Genomic DNA, 27,336 nt, shown 5'->3' on the forward strand with positions numbered 1-27,336 from the left:
CACATGCACACACAACAGACAGTTCACTGAGATGCTTTCTGACTCCGAGCTGTAAACAGAGTGGTTTTCTCCCCACAGCAACAGGAGCTGGTACCTTCCTCCTCTTTCTCATCTCTCCATCTTACGCATTCTCTCTCGCATCCTCCCTTTTTTTTCTCCATCCTGACACCTGGTTGTTTCAGTGATTTCATTTTCATTGCAACGTCCTGCCTCTGTCCCTCTTATTTTTGAAGTCGATCTGTTTTCTCCACCTCCACCTCCTCTCGCTCCTCTCTTTTTCACACCCTCTTTTTGCCACCTCTCTCTCTTTCTTTCTCTCTCAACACAGGAGCATCCCTATCATGTTATGTCCCGCACTCGCACTCTTCTCGTGCCTTAAACAACTCTTTCTCTTTCTGTTTGAATCCCTGTCAGTCTGTCCGTCACGCTGGGATCTACGGAGGCAAACGGAGTGCCGGGGTCGGCCATGAAGCTGGTGAACGGGGGACGAGGAGGAGGCGGGGGAGGTGGGGAGAAGACTGCCTTTTCCTTTAAGAAGTGCTCGGCTTTCCAGTTTGTCAAGAGAAAGGTCAGTTTGGGTTACACACACACACACACACACACACACACACACACACACACACACACACACACACACACACACACACACACACACACACACACACACACACACACACACATTTTGGGATTGATGCATCTGAGAGTGTGTCTGCCTACACAGAGTGAGAAACATGTTGGCAGTGAGAGGAGGTGTCACTTCCGGAGTCTTCCCTCTCGCTCCTTATGATGAGGTGTGTGTGTGTGTGTGTGTGTGTGTGTGTGTGTGTGTGTGTGTGTGTGTGTGTGTGTGTGTGTGTGTGTGTGTGTGTGTGTGTGTGTGTGTGTGTGTGTGTGTAAAGAACATGTAACAAGGTAAAGTAAGATCAAACTCAGCTTTTCCCACAAAAAACTTTATTTCTCAAACTGCTTTTGACCTTGACGCTTGTTTTCAGGTAAAGGTGGATATGTGCAAAACACTGTTGCATTACAGAACCCACAAGTGTCTGTTATGTAGAAATCATGACATCACTGAGCTGGCGAGGTCCTACAGTTAAAGATCGACTCAGCATATCCTGCATTATGCTGCAGTGCTGTCACAATGCTCATTTCCTGTAAAATATGAATGGTTTGCTTTAATTTCTTGGTTTTCTTGGTTGGCGTGTTTGTGTTGAGTGTGTGCGCTGACTTTAACATTTGGTACAGCTTTTATATTTAGGGCACACTTCATACAGGTTTTACTGCAGACGTTTTTCCCCATCCAAGTAAATTCAAATTGCAGCTATGTTTACTTATTAGCATCAGCATTACACTTTCATAGACATACAGTATGTCTATGACCGATTGATAACTTCATAGAGTATTAAAGTGGATTAAATTATGAATTAGCATTTGTTACTTCAGGCCTGATGGGGTTTTTTAAAGTTAGAAACTCAATTTAACCTAATTTTATAATAATCCACCAAAGCTGCAGTTATAAAAGTTAGTAAATCATTATGGGTTGGTTACCTTTCAAAAATAGAAAGAGATAGATAAAAGCAACAACTAAAGTTTGTTAGAAGGGGATTTTTCCCAATCAGGAATCTTATATTTTTCTTATTACTGCCCTATAGGCATCAACACATTGTTGATTAAAACCATTGATTACAACTTGTTAACCCTTTGCAAAGTATGACATATTAGAAAGTAATCAATTGTCTTGTGCTTGCAATATATGCATGATGCATGCATAAGAAAAGAAAAAAAGAATGGATAAACAGAAAATGAGTCAGCAACTAGCTTGATAATTTACTAATATTTGGTCATCAGTAATCATCAGGCATTTTCAGAGCAAAAGTGCAAACAATTTGGAATCAATTAATCAATCAAAAATAATTAGCCAATGAATTGATAAAAACTATTGTTAGTTGAGCAAAAAACTGAATCAAATCTAATTACATATTCATGTTATCGGCACGCTGACGAACCTTGTGCTGAATGCGAATGAAGAAATACAGAAAGTAGAAAAGCAATTGAGCATAAAGGAATGCCCATTGTTACCCATTGAGTTGCTAATGAAATCATTTGCATAATGTTGATAATCTGTGAATTACTGCCAAACTGGTTGACATGTTGGTGGGTTTGTTGGACTTCTGAGCTTCGTTTGAGATGCTGTTATATGTCGAAACCCCAATTACTGTCTGTTATACTCACTCAAAACATGCCAAGCTTGACAAACAGTACAATTTCTGCTCCCTCAGATCTGAATAATTTGCCGCAGATTTACATGAGATCAAAAGAAAACATTGAGCAATAGGACTTTGGGGCATGATGGGAAGGAAATGACTAACATTACTTCCAGCTTGGCGGATTAATGCATTTACTTAATAATCACATTTGGCAGATCATTTATTTTCGATTACCCGATAAATCAGATGATAAAGTATGTGTTTATTGCCCAGGTTGTTATGTTCAAGTAGTCACATTTACAGCCTCAGGCAGTGAATATATTCCAAGATAATAATTGGAAAAAAAAACAACCATCAAGTATGTACTCGATAAAAAGTCCTTGATTTTAGGTTGCTCGGAAGATTTGGATACATTTCTAGTCTGGGTGTGTCATCGACATGGGTTCTTGTTCGCAGTCGGGGTTTCCGAAGTGTGTGTTGGTCTCAGATGGCGTACAGTATGGTGTGGATCCCTGATGACTCGGCCTGTTAATATGAGCAGATTGTGTTGTGTTAACACCCACGCACAAACACACATGCACTCCCACAGGCACATTCTGCTGCAATGAGTCTCCCATAGGATAAAAAATAATAAATAAATAAGTTAGAAATATTAATCAGGTATTAAAAGCCTGAGGCACATTTCTCTATAAAACTGGTGCTCCTCCATACTGAGAAAAACAGAAGCTTCCATATTTGCAATCTTACATAGCCTCGAATCAGAATGAATGCTTGTTGCGCTTAAAGGGTTTCATTTCTCTCTATTTGTGTCTAAATAAGCCTGATTACATCATGGGGACAGCAGACCGAGCAGTGTATCATACAAATGAGGAAGGGCAATGATGGAAGGAAATATTAAATCAATGGCTCAGTGTGTTTTTTTTGTCTGTGAATTTGGATTGTATCAATTGTTGATTAGACCTGCCCTTTGGGGAATATTGGAAGTTTTGAAATGCAACATTTCCCCCGAAGTTATATCAAAATATAATCAGCAGCTTTTGATCTATGACATTACTTACCCTGTAAGAGTTTTAATGAGGGTGGAAACCCATAAAAAAAGATGATGTGATGGGTAGCTCTTCAGTGAATTTTACGGTTGGCTACAAACAGGAAAACATATTCCTCCTGCTGTGAGCACTGTGTGTTTGTGGCTGAGGTGAATACGTGTTACGCCTTGGATGTCAACTCATCAGCATCATGGTCAGAGTGACATGTTAAACAAGAGGTATGACAGCGCACCGTCTGATCCACGGGGTAATGACACTACATGCCTCACTCTGCTTTCAATGTGATGACAAATATCAAAAGAAAGAGCCCTCTAATTAGACGGAATGTTAATCCAATGGTCATGTTCTCTGTGAGGAAGCTTGTGTGGTAGTAATCTTATTTTACTGGAGAGGTGTGTCCTCAGATATGTCTGTAAGTCATACAGTGGCTGGTTTGTTTTTTGTGGTGACCTGCTGGAGTGTTTTTCCAAGTCTTTTTTCCCTTCAGACCTGACATGCCTTGATGTGCCGTCTGGTTACCCTTCGACTTAGGCGTGTGTGTGTGTGTGCCACAGCTGTCTGCACTCTGTGCTGCCCAGTCACATAGGCTACTGCCCCCGTGGTGTGTGTTTTCTAAATGTTCGATGCTTTAGACTTCTCCTAAATATTTTCTTTCCCTGTCGCTATTCTTCTGTCTTCCATGTGCCACTTTTTTCAGTTTCCTTCTCCACTTTCACCACCTTTCCCTTTTTTAATAATTCATCGTAATAGCCACACATGGATGGAAGTCCCCTTCTGCAGAGAGAGCTTTCTAAAGTATTGCCGGCATTAAAACAAAGTCAAATGCAAAGATGTTGACGGAACTTCAATAGATGGTTCCATCAGCGTTGTGCTTTGTGTCATCTACATGGAACGGTGTGTGTGTGTGTAAAGAACAAGGTAAAGTGAGATCAAACTCACCTTTTCCCACAAAAAACTTTATTTCTCAAACTGCTTTTGACCTTGACGCTTATTTTCCTACACAGGTACGAAGGTGGATGCGGAACCCGAAGGTGAGCGTTGAGAAGGCCCAAGGGAAAGGTCTCCCTTACTCCTGTCCAAAGTGTCCACTGGCCGATGACCTGTGGTACTCCCACTTCCCCTCGCCATACGGCTGCTGTCACTATGGCGGCCTGCATGGCGGACAGCACTACCACCAAGAGCTGAGCTCGCCGTGCCATGCCAGTGGGCAAACCAGCGGCCATGACAAGAGCAAGGGCTGCAAGGTAAAAGGAAAAACAAGCTGTAAGCAGTGGATACTATGCTCGGTCTACAATCAAAGGATCAAATTAGTAGAACTTAAGTCTTATTTTCATAGCTTGGTCATTATTTCTATCAAATATTACAACATTGTATTTGCTAAAGACATCACAAAGTTTAACAATGCTAAATCATTCAATAATCCATGGATGAAAAAGCGAATATGACTTCAGCTCTCATTACTGTAGAGTCAGTGTTGGAACAAGTAAATGGCCAATATACTTCATTTGATACGGTTTTAACGTGTGAATACACGTTTTCTACATTTGAAGAAACATAATTGAACATTTAAGGGCAATGTAATATATTATGTATTATGTGCCATACAGAGGGAAAGTCCACTCCCATCATCTTCTCTAACCACAAACCTCTATCCACTAACACACTCTAACAATCAAGCTCCCTCTGTGTGCCCATTAGCGCTCATTAAAAGAAGTCAAAGAAGCAAATTAGGTTTTAACAGGAGCCGAGATATTGTTTTGTTTGTCTTTATTCTCCTTTTACGCTCTACCATAAATGTCATTATGTAACATAAACAGTAAGAAGACTGGGGCATTTAAAAAAAACCTTGTTGTTGTTGCTGGTGTTACTGAAATTAAAGCAGGAGATGGACATATAATGAACTCCAGTGAATGCTGTCAACAAAGGTCTCACCCAAACACACACCAGCCCATTCACTCAAATTCTGCTGCCGGTGTCCAGGTCGTCCTTGCAACTGCAATCATAATAGCCCTCTCCCTCTTATCAATCATCATACCCATCAGATGGTTCCCTTCCTTTGTGTGTGTGTGTTTCTCCAGTCCCATGGGCGACAGGAGAGAATGAGTCATCACTGTCCCAGCAAGACAAAGCCACACTGTGCACCGTGTGTGTCTACGTGTGAGTGTGTGCACCGAGAAACAACGTTGACTCATGTAAGAATGTATAATAGGACTGTGTTGTTGTCCATCAGTCTGCTCTCTTCCCTTCAGCCCTTAACTCTTGTTTTCTTCCCAATTTGTTTCATTTTGCTCTGGATTTCTCCCAGGTAGCTCTATCTCACTCTATCTTTCCATCAATTCCACCTCTTGCCCTCACAACCAATAGATCTGTCACTAATGTCTCACTGGAGATAACCGTTGTGTGTATCTATAGCTGCTACTATAGTGAGGCTTTGTGATCCAAGACTTAATCAATGATTAACCACATTTAAACTTGAAACGTACAACATGCAATAGCAGTTTGATGCACAACCTAAATATGGGCTGAAATGCACACTTCCTGTATTTGACTTTGTGTGCCATTGCCAAATACTCCACTACAAAAAAATGCAGCACACAGACGTCATGTTCTGCCCCGGTGCCTCCGCACTGTCCCATATCTCAGCACACTCTGTCCACACACTTCACAACTTAGGGCCTCATGTCAGTTTGCAACCACAGAGCGTGACGCTTGTTCGACAAATGGAACAGTAACAGAAACATTTTCCGTCGCATGTCAGACGCACTGCTCTGTGCTCGAGGAGGCCACCCACGTCTCAACTCAGATGCAAATGAGCAAAGCTTCAGTGTGAAATTTGTCAAGCCATCAAAGTGAACTGTATCAGTCGCTGTCTAACAAGTGTCTCAGACTTAAGAAAAGTGGGGTGATGACGCCGAGAGGCTGCTGTCATAGTTTTTTCTGGAGGAGGAGATGAATAAGACTCCAGGCATTGACAGACAGTGTCAGCTTAGGCCTATATACTCCTAAAGTGTGCAGAGACAGAAGAGAAAGCTACAGGGATATGTGTCATGTCCTGAGACGAAGCGCTTCATTCTTGACTTTTCATGCTGTTGTAAATGTAGAAGTCAATTATTTTTGCCCAGTGTCCTGTATTGTTGAACACTGAATGCTCAATATTAGCTTTTCTCATTGTGAACAGGCGCTTTTGAATGTGTTCATCTGTACGTGGCCAAAGTGTGGGCTGTATTTTAATTAATGTAACGACATTTACCTGGGTTGTTCTCTCTCCCGAACAGCTTTCATGACAGATTGCCCACCTCTACCTCCTACTCATTGAAAATCCATCACAGCAGCTTTTTTCCCTTCTAATTACGAAGCATCAGCACCATTTACAATGCAGGTAGCTTAGCTTAGCCTTGACCCAGTGCTTTGTATAGCCTTCACCCCTCTGCTGCTTTAGTCTATCACAGCCAAGGCTAAATATAGACCAACTTTATGGCGCTGATCTTATTATATTATAAAATCAGTGTACTAAATTTATGGTACCTGCATTTCTTTTTCCATGGGTTGATAACAGCAGGTACAATAAAAAAGAACAGGAGGGGAGGTTTACTTTAAGGAAAAGATGGGTAATTTGGAGGGAATTAGAATTAAAAATAGACAAAGGGTGAACAATAATGACTGGATAAGAAAAAATTAGCGCAGTTGAGGGATTGGTGGAGCGAAGGAGAGAAACACAGGAAACAGCAGTGATATAGAGAGAGATGAGAGGAGCGGAGAGGACAGTTTATTAGAAGATAGAGGATGAGGTCAGAACATCTGCCCCACTTCCTGAGCATGACCAGAAATTAAAAGCATATAAATCCTCCTGATAAGGACGTCCTGTACTGTCCCGTTTATGCAACATCACACTGTCAGATACGCCACACGCAAACACACACACACACACACACACACACACACACACACACACACACACACACACACACACACACACACACACACACAAACAAAGCTAATGCAAACGCAGCCTTTCCACTATCTCTAATCAAACCCGTACTGTGCTTGATGAAGACTGAATTAAAAATGAAAACAACGTGAACTTTTGCTGACTGATGGTTGTCCTGTGATGTTGTTATCTCATACTTTCAGTACTTTTCTAGAATCTCACTAGAACTCCAGAAGACACTTTAGATCGCATGTTGTAATCAAACTACGACTGGAATTTCTCATCTAGTCAATTACAAGAGAACAATAAAACTGCAAAATCACTGTTTTATATTCTATTTTTATATTGTGAATTATATCAGTCGTTTCCCAAGTTGCTAATGGCATCATTTTCATTTCCTTATGGCCATTTTCTGCGTATGGATCATGTGGAAGTGTTGTTAATCTGTCAGTTTATTTGGTATGGTTTAAGCACCGACTTTATCCACAAGGGCCTGACCCGCTCTGTCCATTTGTGTTTACTGTCCTAAATGTATTTATGCAAGAGAAAAGGAGAGAGGGGGAAGGATAGGAGGAAGGAAGAAAGGGGGAAAGGAAGGAAGGAAGGGAATGAAAAAGATTGGGGATGAAGAAATCCAGGGAGATGAGAGAAGCCAAGCGTGTCGAGGAAGAACAGTAATTTCCATCTACTCCCAATGTAGCCTGTGTTGTCGACTATTGATTAGATCTCAGCCAAAAGTGGAGGCAGAGTAGAGGTTGAACAACTGTATGAATTCCTAGCAGCCCCATTTGTCTGTGAGGTAAGCTCATTTTGTTCATGTGTTGGTGGACAGCTGGAAACAGGAAATAAAAGCTTGATCATTCTATACCTTGTCCTCACAGTAAAAAAAAAAAAAAAACTCAGATAATCAGTGAAATTTAAAGTGTGTTTCTCGTGTGGAAGTTGGCCGTACCGGTTCGTTCTCCACAGTGATAAGTCAGAGGGAGACGACCGGTGACGAATCTCCGTCTTGTTCTCCCTCGGCAGTGACGAGGCCCTGCAGGCTAAGCTCTGTTCCACGAATGCGAATGGATTGTGTCTGAGAGAGTGAATGAGTCTGGGAGGAGACAATTGCTGGTGGACGATTTAATTCAAAGATCCTGTCGAGTGAGTCTGTCAGTCAATAACAAGTACAAATGCAATGCAGGTGCTATAATCAGATGACAATCTGAGGGATTTTAGAAACAGAAATGCCCACAACTTTAGCCCACATAATAACTTTGAACTTTGTCTTCTTAGAAAAATAATCTCCATGTTTCTGTTGGACTTTGAACTGCGGACTTTGGCTCTTGACGTAATTGTATCTGTGAGGTGTCTTACCTCTGAGAGGGAAGTAGATCACTTCTTAATGAAGCTAATGGTTCATGACTTGTGTGTCATATTTGACATTGGTGACTTTTTAATGGCACTTTGCTGACACTTTCAAGGCAAGGACTCAAATTCTGAACTCTAATCATCAGCAATTGTTAGAATTAAAAGTGTGAATTCTGGGTTTAAAATATTTTCGGCTGATTTTGTGTTTTTTCAAGTCAATATTAGAAACAGTATCATGAAACCAACAAACAGCTGTCTACAAAAGGACTATAGACTCTCGGACACAGTCTAAACAAAACCGTATGATTTATTGCATGGCTGTTGTGTTGATAACTAAGTGCCCCCAGTGAAAACATGAACTCAGTTCTCACCTCACTTGCCAAACAGGTTACCTCTTAAAAGAACTTGAATCTGCCATTGATTGCATAACTGTAAATACGGTTTTTAGCTTGTATTGGGAATAAGTAGATATTAAGAGGATCAACCTACAAGCTCCAATTATATTTGGTACAAAGAGTTACACACCGAGTACTGGGAGAAAAAAAATCTATTTCCAAGTGGTTGGCTTGTCATGCATACTGTACCAATACCACGGAGAAAAGCTTCTCATTCCAAACTTCTGTTTTACTCTTTTAAACAATTTAGCTAATTGACTCAAAACTTTCTTTTCTCCTTGTTAAAGACCTCAGCACATATTCATATTCACGCCATAAGTCAGAACCCCCTGAGTCTTTCACACTCTGCGCTTATTAATGAAACTGGTGAGGTGCCAGCTTAGCGTTGGTATGAAGTCAGTTTGCATCAGTCTGGCACACTTCCAGCTCCTTCTTTTCCTCCTGGTAATACTGGTAAAGTCAGCTGGTTGACTGTTGAAAACCTTGCCTTTAAATCTATTGGAGTCATGCTCTTTTTCCTTTACAAGCATGATAATTTCCTGCCATCATTCATTGCTCTTCCTGTTGTTATTTAAGAAAAGTTTAAATGAGGAAACCATCCCAGGCTCTGGAAAGCAGTTTTAATCTACACGTAACAATGGGAAACTACTAATCCTTTGCCGTTCTTTTGTTCCAAAGCCAAGTGCTCTGGCAGTGGAAGAATGTGGTTGCAGTAATACACTTTCTTGCATGATTTCTCTTCTTTGCTCACAGTGGATGTATACACGCACCCCAAAATGGCACAATGTATTTGTTTCTGTTGCTACTGCAACATTATACAGGCTCTCTCTGCCAAAGCACAAAGAAGGCGATAAATACAGAAGGCACTTCATACCTTGGATGTTTGATAGCTTTGTTGTGTTTTACCCCACCCCAGCTATAATAAACTAGAGGGCAGCTGAAGAAGGAAAAGTGAAGCAGGTGGTTTGTGATGTTAAGAGCCATCCTGTCTAATCTGTCTGGTTTGATACAGATAACCCAGGCATGCTGTGTACTTAGAGAGAGAGAGAGAGATCTGCATGACTGCATGGTGAGTGCTGAAATGTAAGGGGGGTGGTTGTGATGAAGTGACAGATTTTTATTATTGATAAGACTTTCAGGTTGTTCAGTGAAGAAAGGGGTTAACTGTGAGGACAACTGATAATGACTGATAGATGGGTATTTTAACTGACTGAAATGGACTATAATATAGGATGAATATTAGTGAATAATCAGTCATTTGGATATTCTCAAGAATCAAAAAAGGGTAACTAATTCTGTATCGGTTTCTACACATGCTGTTTAATTTGCACCCTAGGGAGATCCACCAGTATCCTCCCTTCCCGGTGTCATTGTAGGGGAAATTGGGAATTATGGTTGTTTTAATCTACCCTGAGAACCCGGCTAATCCCATTTTCCATCTTGATGTTCCACAGCAAACGCCAAGAAACTGCTGAGACTCAGCAGCACCTTGACTATGCAGTGTAATTTTGTTTCTTCCATTCACACACTCAGCTTTATTGAAACTTCTTAGTGCATTGAGGTTGTGGGTATTATGCCTCTCACTCACCAACTAAGCCTCAAGTTGACCTGATCTGCTTTCACGTAGACAATATGCTTACTAATTGGCATTACCGGTGTACAACAAGCTGTTGTAGTTGTACTTGGTTAAATACTGCATTTGGTTGTTCTGAGCTTCAGACCCATTGCTCTTACTTTTATTCCATTTCCAGTTCAAGTCAACCTCAAGGTTTTGTGGCGCTAAATCCTAAATCCATGAACAAATTTCAACGTCATGCAGCAACAAAAAGGAGAAATGATCTAACATTCATAGGCAAGATGCAAAATGAGTGTATTGGTATGCTGTGAAACCCGTGTTTTGACTGGACAGTTAGAACTGATCTCCAATTGCAGAAGTAAATATAATAGATACAAAAACGTTAAAATGTCACTGTGTTCAACATTCCCATCAGCCGCAGCTGACATGCTAAACTAAGATGTTGCACATGCTAAATAGCATGTTATACCAGCTGTTTCCAGCTGCTAAACATTAGCATGTTAGCATTGTATTTGTCAGCATGTTAGCCTAAGGACATTAGCATTTAGATCAAAGCACCACTGTGCAATTAATATCCAATTCAATTATTTAAGAGAAAGTTGGCACCCAGTAACCTTTATCAAATTAGGTAGTTAGCCTCAAACATCTCAAATAAAACGAGCCATCAATATGTGAATTTAATTTGCAGTGTTTTTAGTCAGTGTACTAACGTTGACCTTTTGGCCAATTTAGTCAAACTGGGCTCATGTAATGTGATATGTTTGTCTATCTCAGTGAGACAGGAGGTAAGGCTTACTGTCAGAACAATGATGAACGAAACAATAATAGGCCAAGCAGTGAGTAAATAGGCTCTTCAGCTTTTCATCTACAAGAAAAATTGCAGAGCTTGAGGTACACTGGATGACTGTGAAAAGGAGTATTAGTCAGTACTTATTGAGTCAGGGTTGACCTCAACGCTCCTCCGGATTTATGAAAAGAGTCAAAATATGACCCCAAAGGATGAAATTGCCTTCACAGCAGTTTGGGGTCAATATCCCAAACATACTGCTTTGTCTGTTCCCCTGTTCAACAAAAACAATGCAGTTCTCTCCGTCCTGCTGTCTTAGATGCTCACCCTCGTTTTTCAGGTTGATTTCCGCTCTCTCTTTTTCTGAACAGTATTTATTTATGTTTTGTAAGTTTGTATTTACGATCAAGGAAGCGCAAAAAAGAAAAGCAGAAGACTGAGCAGTGACCTTGGTGTTAATGAGCAAGTCTTATCTCTGCCAGGGAATGGGACAGCTTGTGTAAGAATATCTCTCACTCTCACTCTATCTGTTTATCTTTTTGTATTTCAAACATTTTTTTATTTGTCTCCATATCTCCACTCGCACCTCATTCCCTTTCTTCTACTTTATGATTCCCCCCAACCGATGCTCTCTCGCCTTCTCCTCATTTCATTACTCTTTGATCCTCAGACATATGTGGGCCGTCACACAGCTTGTTAGAGGAACACACCAAGGAGAGCTGGTAGAGAACGGGGAGGGAAAAGCAGGAAAGAGGGGTCATATGCTAGTTAATAACCCAAAATAAGAAACACCTTAGAATGCAATACAGCAGCTTTAATACCAGTTTAGAAAAGCTTATCACATTATCATATTTTGGCAGATTGGATAGATGAACAAATAATATATTCTTTCAAACACTATGTTTCTGATCTCTGTACCTCTATGTCAGTGCTGTCTTGTCTACCCTACAAAGGGTCTTTATGCATAACCTTTTCTGATGTATTATGCATATGTTTAGCATGATGCGTATTTACAGTATACTCAGTGTTGTCGTGAGTCGTACTGCTGCATGTTTTCAGTTGCAGCTTTATCATACATAACTACATTTTACGGCTGCAGATCATCTGTATGAGAGTAAAGGGCAACTCTTAAGGTAAAGGTTTTATGTAACTCTGTTAATGACTAGGACACTGTTGTTGTTGTTGTACATCCTTACAAGATGATGTGTACAGAACAGGCAAAGGGCAGTTGAAGAGGTTAGTGGAGGAGGCAGAAGGAAGGGGTCGGATGAAGTCTGGTATGGTGTCTGATGTTTTTACTTCTTGATTTATGGATTTTGTGGCTGATGTCTACATCCTGGCTGTAGTATGAAAATGTCCCTGTATTATATTACTTCCTGAGTTTATGAGGTGAAAGGACACATTGTATATAGGACAGGCCTTATGCAACATAACTATATAGCAGGGCCACTGTTGTCTTAAAGGGTTACAACAGAAAACCAGGTCAAAGGGGAGGGAAAGGAGTTCAGAGAAAAGGGAGTCTGCAGATGGCATTCATATAGGTGTCAGGATGTGTTATACTTCCTGTGCACATATTTTCTTACCCATTGAAGTAATGCATGGTTCTTTCTCCGGGAAGGTTCAGGAAGAGGCCACATAATAAAAAATAATTTGCATGCTAAACATGTACAGTTCAGCCTAATAAAGAACAGTTTATGGGTCTGCACATACATAACTATGATGAGGTGTTGTTGAGAGAAAAATTGTTTATGACCTACACATAGATACATCCACTTTGTTCGAGACTTCATTTATGTTTACAATTTGCGTTTGGCAATAGATATGTAAATATGTATGTACTTTATGTATTCATAAACATGTATTTGATTTTTATTTTTTAATTCTGGATATTTTATTTCGGCATTTTTACAGTTTAACAAACAAACAACATTAAAAAGTAAGAAAGAATATAAGGAAGTAACCATGCATCTGGCCAAGTGGGCCATAAAGAAAGAAACAAATACAAAAATGTAAGCAGGTAAATAAGTAAAAATAAGAAAACAAAGCAATCAAACAGCCATGCAACACTTCAAAAGCATCGTCAGTCAATCGTGTCGACCATGAATTCAATCCAACATACAGATATATTATACAAATGTATATTCAAAATGTTATATTCACAGGGTTTCATTAACTTAGTTTTAAACTTATATATATATGGGTTGCATCATGATGAAACATAGTTCTTGTCTTTTTAAGAGATACTGAGCTTCTCGAGCCAACAAAATCCAGAAACATCTTGTGGATTTCTTTAATTATTTCATTCTAGTTTTCTATTGAGGGTGGGTCGGTTTGTAACCAGTTACGAGTGATTGCTTTTTTTTTTGCTGCTATGTTAATATTTTTAGGAGGTACCTGTCATTTCCTGTTATTTCTTCTGGTAGATCACCCAAATAAAGTGATTTGCATGTAAATTGTATCTGTTGCCCTAGAATATGTTGCATCATTGTCCAAGTACTCTCCCAGAATATTCGTATTTTAGGGCAGCTCCAGAAGATATGATGGTGGTTCGCTGTCCCTTCCCCACAATTTCTCCAGCATGTATGGTTTGTTGTAGTTAAGTAACATTTCATTTTGGGGGTAATAAAGAAACGAACAAGGTTCTTCCAGCTGAATTCACGCCAGTACATAGAACAGGAAGTCGAGAACACGGTTTCACACATATTCTCCCATTGCTGACTGGGTATTTCATCTTCTAGTTCTTTCTCCCATCTCTCCTTGATATATGTTGTGGTAGCTCCTCTGCTCTTTGTAATTCCCTGGTACACCTTTGAAATTACTGATTTAGAGCTACTCGTGTATGCCTGTACTGCTAATTGTATTATTTCATTATGTTCTATAGTTACTTCATGTTTCCGAATTTCTTTAAAAAAATAATGCCGTAATTGTAAAAATCTGAAAAAATTCAACTTTTCCAAATTGAATTTTTCCTTCAGTGCCTGAAAACTTTGCAATGTGTTTTTCTCCATTATTGTGCAGAAAGCTGTAATACCTTGTTTTGTCCAATACCTGAATCTAGAATCTATATTATTTGGCCTAAATTCTGTATCATATTCCAGCCATCTGAGTTTTCTTAAATGGTTCCACAAATTGAATTGCTTTTTAACTTCAAACCAGGTATGGAGGGTAAATGAGACAATGGGGTGCAGTTGGTCATGATAAGTTAACATAAGTTTGCGGTCTGTGATCATTACTTATACTGGGATACCTTTGCATTCATATTCCATCTCTTTCCACTTCGCCTCGTAGCCATTATCACACCAAAGAACTATTGTTTTTAGTTGGGCAGAATAGAAATAGTCTTTAAGGTTAGGAAGGGACATACCACCTCTCTCCTTACTGATAATTAACATGCTATATTTAACCCGTGACTTCCTTCCGTTCCAAATAAATCTTGAGATCTGTCTGTCCCAATCCTGGAATTGTCTGGCTGGGATTTTAATTGGTAGAGACATAAATAAATACAGTAATCTAGGTAAAATGGACACAATTAATATTATAATATAATATAATAATATAATATCAATTCTTGCACTTAAATTCAATAGGGGTGTTGACCAGTTACTTAGATCTTCTTCAATTTTTGTGTTTAAAATGTCAGTTTTTTTTATACAAGTCACAAGTACCGTGGGTTAACCAAATACCAAGGTATTTGATTTCCTTCTGAGACCAGTTATAAACATGTATTTGAACTGAATAAATAGCTGCATTAGTATGCAAGATGTGAAGAATATAGTAATTTAAATGTAAAATAAATAAACACTTGTGCAACCAAAATCGAACGAAGTCCGAGTCCGAAGGTAACACAATCTTCCTGACAGCGCTTATGTAGCTCACAAATTAACATATTATATCTTGGTTGTTTTATTCTGTCAAAAAACCGAAGCATAAAAATGACAATTTGTTGTTTGGAGGACAGTTATGTGTCGAAAGTAGTTTTATTTGCCTGAGAGCAGTAACTTCCATGAGTCTCCATTTGTTGCCTGGCAACTGCTCTGAGCCAGGAAATAGTGCCATTTTATATTTTTTTTTACAGATAAAATAAACATTATTATAAGTCGCTTTGGATAAAAGTGTCAGCTAAATGAAATGTAATGTTAAACAGGCAAATATGAAAGTGGGATCCGTCTTTTTCAGTATCTTTCCATCATAAAGCCAATAAACATATTTCTCAAACAAAGTGAAATTCGTATTTCTTTAACGCTTTAATAGCAATATGTATTGACCGAATACAATCTTGGCAAAATGGTAGTGTATTAATCAGATTTCCTAGAAGACACAGATAGCGTTAGTCCTTACAAACACACACACGCACACACGCACGCACACACACACACACACACACACACACACACACACACACACACACACACACACACACACACACACACACACACACACAGCATTGTGACGGAATGGTATCATATTGTGTTTGACTGACTGCAATTGTTTAGATCCATTCTGTCCTTCCACCACTGAGCTATAATTATAGTCAAGGGAGCAACCTTTCTTGCACAGGGATTTTTTTTTGCAGAGTTGCAAGTTTTGGACTCTAACACATAGGCACTCGCACGATTTCTATCACACAAATGTCCCCATGCCAAGTTGTGCTAATGTAGAGGCCAGGGGAGCAGCAGCCACTGATAGAGGCCTTGATAAGACTCATTTGAAATGGCTGCAGTCACTGAACCTCTCCGCTCTGCGTGCCAAGGACACCATTTGCCTTATATAACATTCTGGGTCACTGACATATCCAACTACAGTGTGCAATTTGGTATCCTCAAGGTGTGTACCTTGATCTCAGCTGACAATTTGCCCCTTGTGTCTCACATTGTCCTCCCTTGTCCTCCCTCCCCCTTTTTTGTGGCTTTTTGGATGATTGAGGAGAGGCGTTTGTGATGAAAAGTCCTCAGGAGGGTGTGTCAGTTGCAGCTGTCACACGAGAGGAGATTTCTCCCAAAGCTGAGAACTTACTCACCGCCTCCTGTGATGCAAATGTGTCCCTCAAAGTGAACATGTTGACTCAAATTGTGGCAGTTTGCTTTACTTAGTTTTAAACTATTGCAAAAACCCACCTTCACTTATCTTCGCTTACAGGTCAGAAAGTGGAAGATGCTGGCTCGCCATCACGCCGATGGTACCGGCAAGCAGAAGGCAGCAGAGTCAGACGCCCACCTGAGTGGTTGTCCGTCGTGGGGCATCAACGCCTCGCCCCTGCTGGCCAGCCCTGTCATGCTGGAGTGCTCCATCTGCAGTGGGCCCTACATCAGCTACACCCTGGAGGACACCTGGCAGCCACGTCAACGCACACAGGTAGGTTAGCCTATACAGCTAATTCAATCATAGGGAGCAAACACTCATTTATTACAGTAATCACTGGATCCCAAAGCAGGGGACTTATGTATTTTCTTGGTGGAGGTTTTAGGCCCAGTCTTAGATGTTAGTCATCTACAATAACAGATTGTTTACATTGTGGTTTCTTGTTTGAAAGTAACTTAAAGGAGCTCTTTGCGAAGTTTAGAGTACATCTAGTGAGGCCACAGGTTTCTCCATATGCAGTGTAGTAAAACCACTTTTAGTACTGACCAAAACTGTGAATTGTTATTCAAAAAAACATGACCCACCTTTGGAACAGTACTTGTAATTCAGAGAGCTATTTTAAATAACCCTATGGCATCAGCAGCATTTGGTCTAACCAAACGACTGCTACAAACCAGTCTGAGAGATCATTTACAGTGTAATGCCTTAGTAACATGGTAATGCAGAATATAACATAAGAATTAGTGATTTCTTCTATGTTGAATGTGCTTTATCTTATGACTCACAGTGAAGTCAAACAATCCTCTACTTCTCCATGACCTTCACATGGACAAAACACTATTTCTCCCTCTCTCCCTCTTTGCCTCTGCTTTAACAACCCTAAATGTTCTGTCTCCTTCTGGAAACATAAATCCACAATTAAATATTAATAAACAGAAAGCCTAGATTCACCATCTCTATGGATACGACTCCATCAGATCTCTATCCTGAATCAATAAACAACCCCAAAGAAAGTGTGTGTGTGTGTGTGTGTGTGTGTGTGTGTGTGTGTGTGTGTGTGTGTGTGCGCGTGCTCTTGCGTGCGTGCGTGACAGCAAATATAAAGGAAACGATGGATAGATAAAGCTGCTGTCAGCTATATTGATATTTACATGGATATGAAGTGACCATGTCATCTGCATGCAGGCATATTGTTGAAAGCATCACCTCTGAATGGATACACAACGTGTTCTCACGCTTAAACACACGCACACACACATGCCTCAGCTTGTCTCACTCTCTGAATACTGAGTTTTTAGAGCTGCAACGTGGAAGAGCAAACTATAGGCTAAGACTGTATTTAACGGCAATACTTGCAAAGTACTTTATACAGAAAAGTCCATTAGTGACTATAACATCAAGGACAACTCATATCTGACAGTGTGGATAAGAGATGATGAAAGATGATAAAAAGATTTGAGCAGAGTCCCCTTTGTACTTAGGATTTTGAATCCAGAACTTTCACTTGTAATGGAGTATTATTACGTTCATTTGTGGGTTTACTTAAGTAATCAACCACTGCTCACACGTTGTCTTTGTGAGATTAAGAGAAACATTTAAAACTCTCTTATGTCTCTACAGTTTGAAGGTATGTTGCACTTGCACAGTGAACTTAGCTTACAAGCTCAAGAAGCAGTTCATCTTCTTTTCATCCTGGCGTTCAGTCGTCTCACTCAAGCACAATAATGCAGTGTCGTCATTTTGTTAGAGCAGAGGCTTCTCACCGCTTTCAGCACAGGACTCAAGTGATTTAATGCAGTCTCACCCTGGAAACCCAGCCTCATTAAAACACGTCATGTGGGGAACAAACTAAAAACTGGAACACGAATAAGTCTGGATGTGAACCAGTGGTTTCAAAAAATGTTGACTCAGAGTGCTGCTGTTTGAAAATGTTACTCTTTTCAAGAGCTTAAGCAGTTTAGATCAGTGATTTATAAACTAGTTTGTGTGTTTGTTTGTTCAGTTGTGACCAGTTCAACCGGCCATCTTTTCGAGTGTTTCACATGAAGAAGAAAAATAATAATTTGGTGTAGCAAAAATCTTTTGAAATGCTCACATTTAAAAAGATTTAAGATTAAAAAATCTTTTTAAATGCTCACATTGAGATTTGTCTTCGGACTTCCTTGTTGGGGTCTCAACCTCCAGATTGTGAACCACTGGCCTAGTTTGTAGCTTGGCCATCTTATTTTTTAATTCATCTAATGAGGACTTGAAAAAACAGTACAAGCCTAAGGGCTGTACAGTTCCACAATGCAGAAAACACCTTTCATAATTCAACTGAATTCAAACAAGAAAATATCCATAACCGGATCTGCAGGGCTGTTCACAAGAAAGTCAGTGGGTTGCCTGACGTGTCAGGTCAGTTATTAATGAGTATGCATTATAGACTTTGAGATAATTATTTGATGCCTGTATGGAATTGAAACCACAGTCTGAATCTCAAATTGCCATGTGGGTGTGTCTAATACTCAATGTATACTTGTATGTGCATTTTTGTCTCATATATACATATATTCCATTTGTTTTTACTAAGTACTGCCATATTTCTCCCCCAGGCGATGGACCTGTACTACCACAATGAGTCAGACCCAGACAGCTACTGTTGCCCTGGCGACAACAGTAAGTCGTTAAATAAACCTGTGTTTTTGAATTCTTCCACTTCCTCTTGTCTTTCCTTCTTTTCTATCGATCTTTCACACCTCTCTCTCCTTCCTCTGTTATCTCTCTCCGTCAACCCTCGCCATTCTGGGTCATTTCTCTTTATTATCTGCCGTTTTGTTTATTTGCACCATCATTCCAAAAAATCCTCATTCATTCTCTGTCTATTTCTTTCTTGTTTCTTGTTTTCTTTCCATCCAAATGTGATGGTTGTGGGAGCAAAATGATTCAGCCTGCACACACATTGTGTAACTTTAACTCAACTCACCATTCTAATCCAACCTCTGAGCTGCCGGGATAATAACTGTTGTTCGTAAACCAAGATGCCTACTTTGTTGTTTTGTGGAAACTGGCTTGGAGAGCAAAACAGTAGTTACAGACATAATACTGAGCGCTGATCATCATCACACTGTTACCTTTCTCACAACTGTTCACAACTATTGTCGCTCCCTGCAGCAGAACTATGTGTTTCTGTCCCTGAGTGAGAGACCAGTGTTGGTTTATATCCAACATGACTGTTAGTGACTGGTTTTAATTTTCCATCATGCCCCTTATTTGTGCCACAAACCATAATCCCAATCAAAGTCCACAGTATGTGTGCGTCTCATGCCTATAAATTCCTTTTTTTATTGCAACTTTGACCTTTGCTGGGAATCTAGCGTGAGCTCACTGGTGAGTGTGTGCACGTGTGTGTTTGAGCTCACCATATATCATTTTGAGCAACACTTTCCTTTACTTTGGACTCAAACAAATATATAATTATGTGCATATTTAAACTATAATAGTTAGCTGATTTAATGTTGAACGCATTGCTATAACATTATTTTGCTATTTAATGTAGGACACATTCTTTTCCACTTTTGGATAATAGGCACATCTTTGTCACGGGCAGTGGAGGAAGTTAAGTAAAAGTAGCAATACTGCAACATACACAGCAACATCTGTAGTGATACTTAGTGTTCATTTTCCAGTGTAAAACATTTTGAGTTGACAGTGTTGTTTTGGTGTTAGTTGAGCACTTGCAGTGATGAAATAGTTCTGGGGTCGGGGTTGTTTCGGTGAGTTAACGCAATGCACTCCTGACTGAGTTATCTACACATCTGGTTATTTTGCGGTCTTTCCATTTCACATACCTGCTGTGTTCAACTGGCCGCCCAGCGTTTCTGAGATTGGAGTGAGACACGGAGAAAAGTTGATATTGTGATCTTTGCAATAAAACACCTTCTGATGTGACATTTCAAGTCTTGACCAATCAGCGTTAAGATGTCTACAGCGTGTTCATTTTCCTCCCACCAGTTGTTTTATGGAAAGCTAGTCAGCTTTTGGGTTGTGTATATTGGCGTTAAAGTTACTTTATGTTCCGTTACAGTTCAGACTTGCTTTGAAAAATACGTAAAGTGATGAAACATGCCGTAACCCCCCGGTCTGGTTCAGTTGACGCAGTCACTCGTTAACGTTAAACCGGCACACCAGCGGATCTCAAAGTAGAATGAAGCAAAACACGTCGTTGGGCTTAGCCATGAATGTGATTTCGTAGTCATAAGCGGCCCAGATATTAGATGATGTGGTCCGCAGCTTGATGCAGGGCTGAGATGAAGTGGAGGTCAAAACAGATGTGAAAGGAGCAGTACAGCTTCCCACTGCCTCAGTATTTCATAAACATTGATAAACAGCTAAAAGCAGCTTCTGCTCCAAGGAGATAAATTACAGTAAAAAGGGCTCACATGCCCTCTCTTCACACTTAATAATATAATCAAACTAAAAATACTCTTTCGTGTGTCATAAGACAACACTGTGAGAGTTAAAATATTAACACTATCCAAAGTGTAAATTGAACTCTGAACCCGAGTGGATTATATAAATACTGGCATAGTGTTGATTTTAACACTATTTTAACACAGTTAATTTCATACTTCCGATTTTGCTGTGTAAAAATACTCCTTTACAAGTAATAGTCCTGCATTGAAAGGTTCACCTAAAAATGCTAAATTTGATTTTCAGAGCTAATAAAGTAGCATTGCTGCACTGCTCTCATGGGGCGGTTACAGCTGATAACACCATTTTGGTTGATAATGCCGTCATTGCGGAAGTGTTGGATTGTTATTAAAGATGCATTAATGTGAAAGTAGTATTTTACTGTTGGAGATCATCAAGGTGGAGCTAATTTTCTTATTCTATGCTGTTGGGTAGTTTAATCTATAATATTGTATTACACTGTAATATATTATTATTTTACACACAAGCATGACATGTAAATACTCTAAGTGCAAGTACCCTCTGTGCTACTGCAATAACACAACTTTGTTGCAAATGTTTAGGTACATGCTGCCTGCTGGAACAACTCTCAGAGACATGTGACAACAAACAAATTATATCAACACCCATATTCTGATAAAAACGTTTTTCACAGGGAGTAGTCTGCCCGTTAATTGTGGGAGTTTTCGGCACATGGAAAGACATCCAAGCAATTAGCTGAGCTGGTGACAAGCTGTTTCTGTGGCCTCGACGGTAATGCTGCTACACCCTGTTGTTCCAAGCTGAGCAATTAGTGGCTTTCGGAGCACAAAAAAAGTTGGTTGCATATGAGTTATTTACAGTGATGCAGTGATGTGTGTGACAGAAGGAGCAGTAGAGAGCAATGGCGGAGTTCCAGGGATGGATATAATAATAATAATTAGAGGGAGTAGAGTTCCGGCTGTCCAATTTCACAGAGGAACAAACAGAAACAGTGTGTTCTCTCCCTGTGTGCTTATGTATCCAAGAGCACGTGCTGAGGATAACCTCATTAAAACATGTACGCTCATCCTCTTGCTAAAGAGCATTTATTTGCTGTCTTATTGTATAGTGCTCTTCTCCCTGAGATGCCAACATGTTCAGTTCATATGACGTGTGACTACATAACCTGAGCGTGTGTGCGTGTTTTCTCTTTTGTTGTCAGTGAAAATAATATCAAGATTGCAGCTCCATCTCCGAAGCTGTTGTTTACTCTTTTCTTCCTCATTCATGACACATCGCTCACCTGTGTCAACCTGCCCTTCATGCAGGCACGCATTCACACCTACACACGCAAATGTCCACAAACTGTACTTAATAATCCTTCAAGACACTCCCAAACCAGAGACAAGTTTGAGAGGATCGCCTGCACATGTTGTTTTCTTCCACTAAACCCTGAAGATTTGCACTTGGACAGATTTGGGTGTGTGTGCTGTATTCAAAGCCAGGGCTGCCAATAACATAATCCCTGTTCCCTCCATCACAACCTAAATCTAGCCTTAATCCAATAGCCTAATTCTTGCCACTCGTTGCAAAAAGGCTCTCTCTTTTTGGGGCTTCCAGGTGGCCTCTGGGTGAAGAACGCCACTTCACGTCCTTCTGTACCTTTGTTGCATGTTGCTAGTGTAGCTACATAATAAAGGCATACAATTGCCCTACAACTATTTTTTAACTTTCTTAATTTTAGCTTTTAAAACCTAGAGTTCCGAGAAATAGTAAGTCTTTTTTGTGTATTCATAGTTTTCTGTTGACTTACGAGACTTCTACAACGTTTCCTGGAAAGAACTTCTCTTTATATTAATGAGGAAATAGAGACAAACTTCTGAAACAAAGTGCTTTTGGTAGCCCTTTAAGCCCTAACCCTAACCCCTAATCCTATTTATTGTTTGAGTTGTGTTTAGCGGTTGTACATCGGGATTATATATTATTGTAGCCCTGATTTTTATGTTTAATTTGATAACTAACATGTTTAAATGTTTTAACTAACATGACCTGCTGTGCATTGACTATAGGTTATGCTAGCAATTGAGAGTTGAATAATTGGTAGTGTGCTTCCAAACAATTGAAAGTTCAATCAATCAATCAATAAATCAATTCATTTCTAGGAAATTATTACAAAACTCTGCGACCTAAACAAAGAATGTGTTACCAAACACACACACAAAGACCAGCAGTCACCTTTAACAGACAGAAGCCCGAGAATACCAAATTCCAAACTGTTTGGTAGCCTAGCTAGCCAAACACAAAATAAAAGCAGAGCTGTCCTCTCTGAATGGCCGAGACCTTGACGTAATGGTGTCATTTCGTTTCTCACCACCAAGGCTCATTCACATTCAACGGCAGATCAACCATAGCCATAAAAGTCCCCATCAACCCCGGACAATGGTGGACGAAAGAGATGAAGGGATTTAAGGGCTGGATGTCATCTGCCTGAAGACAGCGTGGATATGGGGATATGTTACTCTTCGTGTCTACTGTATGTGTGTGGGCTGAGGGAGCATGTGTTTTTACTACAACTCTAATATCCTGCACCTCAACCCCTCTGGCACAGCAGCCAAACCTCTCCTTGTCCTTTCACGAAATGGCCCCCTAAGTGTGTGTGTGTGTGTGTGTGTGAGAGAGCGAGTGAGTCAATGCTAGTGGGTTACATAACGGACCAGTGTCTCACATACATAGAAAGGCAACAAACACACAGCTTAAGTATTGTGGAGCCTCCTCTTGTTCAGGGCCCAAACAGTCTGCAAATCCAAAAGGGGTAGAGGGCCAGATAGGAAAAACGCGGAGTGGATCTCTAGTTAGTGATGCTCTCGCTCTCTTTCTCTCTCTCTCTCTCTTTCTCTCCTGATCGTACCGTAACACCTCTCTCTCATTTCATCCTGGGGTATAACCACAGAGCAGTGCTCACATCCTGGCAAAGGTAACGTCTTCCTCATGGTCACTTTTAATCTTTACCTGTCACATGTTTCAGTTGTTTTTACTTGGATGAAAATGCAAAGTAGCTGCTCGTTGGAACCAGTTTCCTTCTGTACGTCTGTGTGCAAGTTTTCAAGGTCAAAACTGTTCTTATCATTTAAGAAAGCAGTATGTGATTCATGAGATTTTGCTTGTCTTCCCACATGGATTGCTACTGTAGCGTTCAGTTGTGAGATATTGTAGATTAAATAAATGAATGAACGTTGAAGGACGGCAACTTGTACTGTCTCAAGGAGAAATAATAAAACAGTTCCCCTTTAGCGCAGGGAGAGAAGTGTGTTGGACACCTTGTGGGAATTTAGGATGTACCTGATGTGCCCTTTCTCCCTCTCTCTGTTTTAGAGAGAGAGAGAGAGAGAGAGAGAGAGAGAGAGAGAGAGAGAGAGAGAGAGAGAGAGAGAGAGAGACAGCAGGTTTGTTTTGCCCTCCAGCTTTGGGTGTGTAGGTGTGTGTGTGTGCCTGAATCAAGTGGCTATTGGGGACAGATTAATAATAGATTTTACCTGAGTTTAGGGAGAAACAGAGACAGCAGTAGAAAGTTGAGGCTATATTTAAAAACTGCAGAGTCACACATGCACAATGAACACACTTTTCTGCAAGAGGGTAGGGGTCAGAAGTAATACTCTCTCTCGCTCACTCACTCAGTCACTACCTCACTCACTCACACGCCATATTGCTGACTGATTTCTGTACACACCTTAATTGCTAATTGTATTTGGCTCAGCATTTTCACCATCTCGATTCTGCTCGTTGTTGCTGGAGCACAAATGCATACTTTTGCTCTCCATTAGATCTGTTGCTGGTTAAGAGATATTCTTCTCATCATCCTCTGCTTATATTTTGGTCTGATGCACATTTACATGGCGTTTTTCTGAATGCATAACCTGTGCATACCTTCATGCTTTGCAACTGGTGTCCTCACATTTATATCAATATGCTCTCTCACAGAGCAATGCATCAAGAGTTCATTAATATGGTTTCAACTTGTTGGCAGCTTCCAAACTTTGAATTAAAAGGAAACTCAGTGAATTTCCAAATCTGAGTTACTTTTTAATTCGGAGCTCTGCAGGTGAATGACCTCAGCTAGCAGGCTGTGGAAAAACACTGCCAAAATAAAAAAAAAATTCAAGTAAACCAAATGTTTGCCTTTAACTTTAAGCCATGACTTTTGCCTTTATGCTATTTAAAGGTCACAAATAAGAAGAGGTGCAGTTTCAAGTGAAGTGCAGATGAATGACGAGGTGCTAAGCGAGAAAAAATAACTAACTAATGGCTAGTGAAATGGTAAATAAGGTGTAAATAATCATGCGGATTGATTCTATTTCCAGTATACCTCATTTTATTTGGCTCAAAACTCCATCAGTGTCCTGTGTTAATACCTTCCTATCCATTGTGTTGCAGGGGGGAAGCAGCTGTCGATATAAATCAAACAAATGTATTATGTGCGTGTTAATTGTGTATTAAATTGAAGTGAGGTCTATATTCCCAATGGTTGAAGTCGAAAGTAGGAGCTTATGAGTAGCATGTGAAGGCAGCACGTACCCCGCCCTGAGGGAAACTCATTCAGCCGCGCATGAAACGCCAAAGTGGAGAGTGGAAGGAAATAGAGGCGGGACGTCTCCGCCCTGAAAAGAGAGAAGAAAAAAATCTTCAGGATGAAAATCTTCAAGAGGAGGAATGCGGTATAGTTCGATTACCTGCCTGCCGAGGAACCTTTAGCCTCACTCCTTGTTGCGATTCGGAAAATAAAGCGCCCTTATGAAAGACAAAACCACCGCTTTGACGTGTAAGTAGCCTGCCTATTCATTTTAAACCGAGCGATGCGTTTCCCCATTCGAAAAAAAAGTCTCTAATATTCCTATGGGAGCCATACTCCTGTAAAGAACTGCAGGTCAATCGATGATATGATGTTTCAGCAGTTACAAGCCTGTATTGTGATATTTATAGTTTCTCTTTTCCGGGTGAAGCTAAAGCTCCCTAACCTACTTTCTGTGTCTGGCTCGTCTGTGGTTGGGTAGAAAGCGCTGGCAGACAGACATAGGGGGGCCTCCATTCACCCCATAATCCCCTGGCCGGGATTTATGAGCTTTTATGTATGGAAAGCCTCCCTGGTAAGGGAATCTGTTAAAAATGCCAGAGAAACCCTCGCAACTCTCTTTTTGCAACTTGTTGTTGCAGCTTGGCGCTGCAGGCAGTGACATGAGAACCCCTTCAGATCCTAAAGGTGTGTTTGTGTTCTCTGGAAACTGAAGTGTATGGTGTATGGTAACATACTGCTTTGAGTGGGGGGTTTTCTTGGCAATTAAGGAACCTGCGAATTGTTATGCAACACTTATACTTGTTGTATTTTGTTTGTAATGTGCATCAACGTTACAGTTGATTGTTCGCATTGTTCCAACTCTGCTGTTTTCTATAAACTGTTTAAAAAAAACCGTAGCTAGTTTTTTCTGTCCTTCCTTTTTACGCACGATTATCAAAAACCATTATGATACCATCTTGCATACTTTCATTCCACTCAGGCATGATGATACAACTTGAATATATGTGCCTTACATAACCATACCTAGCGCTCGTCTGCAGAAAAAACGAAAAGGGGGATCATTTTTCCACAATTTCCTTCTGAACATCACATTAGAGTGTTTCCACTGCTTCTGAGAGGCAGGTCGAAACAGATTGTGGGTCTGATCTGTGTTTTCTTTTCTCGACTGAGTTGGATGCATTCAGAAGTTTCTCAGTCTGTACTTTTCCACTACCAGCGTCTTTTTTTCTTGGCATGGGGCCTCCCCCGGCTCAGGCTCTCCCTCTCGTCTTTTGTATACCAGGGGAACCTGCGTCACTCCCGGCCGTTTAAACTGAGAAGCAGCCAAGTGGTGAAGCCGATAGGCCGAGTTAAGAAGATTATTTCTACAAGGCAAGGTTGCAATCTCAAGGGGGTTAGACGGGGAGCATGGATACAATGTTGAGAAAATGATCAGGAGCTTGGAGAATAATCCCGAATCTCTTGAACCCTTTCGAACAATTTAATTACATGTTCTTTTTATACTTTAATATTATGTACTCCTACATCAAGGGTCGCCATATGACACTTACTGGACACATCTGGATATCATTACCCTATAGGATTTGTTTTCACAGCTTTCTGTCTTGGTGACACGTTCAGATTGCGTGACATGTGGGATGTTACGCAAAGTTGCCATGGTGTTGCTTTTCCACCGTTGTGGTAAATCACTTCTTTATTTTTTTTCAACATTTAGTTTTTTGTTCGGCGCAAGCACATCGTGAGGTGCAGCTATGACGCGGTAGAAGCGCAACGGCCTCTGATTGGCCGAGCATAGGATCGATCATCTTCTCACGATCCATTTGGTTGAAAGAAGTGTTTGCAGAGGATCACGCCCACCAGGGGGTGTGGGCGTGTGCAGCAGCTCCTCCCTAGCTTGTTATAAAGCAACGAGCCAACAGCACTATAGTTATATTTTAGTTTCAACTCATCACATCATGACCGTCAAAACAGAAAAAGAAAAGTCT

General features: G+C 40.4%; 1 protein-coding gene across 2 annotated transcripts in view; it reads left to right on the forward strand.

Moving 5' to 3' along the window:
* Positions 1-466: 466 nt before the first annotated feature.
* The window catches only part of sgk1 (serum/glucocorticoid regulated kinase 1), a gene marked incomplete at its 5' end in the record, with an annotated part of 31,441 nt that continues 4,571 nt past the window's right edge, over positions 467-27,336 (forward strand). Inside the window, 4 exons of one of the 2 annotated variants that reach the window (XM_079215026.1) lie at positions 467-568; positions 4,255-4,494; positions 16,426-16,641; positions 18,963-19,026. In XM_079215026.1, the coding sequence (XP_079071152.1) occupies positions 467-568; positions 4,255-4,494; positions 16,426-16,641; positions 18,963-19,026 (622 nt within the window). Of the gene's footprint in view, positions 569-4,254; positions 4,495-16,425; positions 16,642-18,962; positions 19,027-25,524; positions 25,598-27,336 lie in introns of those variants that run through there. The other variant, XM_079215027.1, reaches the window with a different exon arrangement.

This window comes from Taurulus bubalis, assembly GCF_910589615.1.
Source record: "Taurulus bubalis genome assembly, chromosome: 3".
Taxonomy (NCBI): domain Eukaryota; kingdom Metazoa; phylum Chordata; class Actinopteri; order Perciformes; family Cottidae; genus Taurulus; species Taurulus bubalis.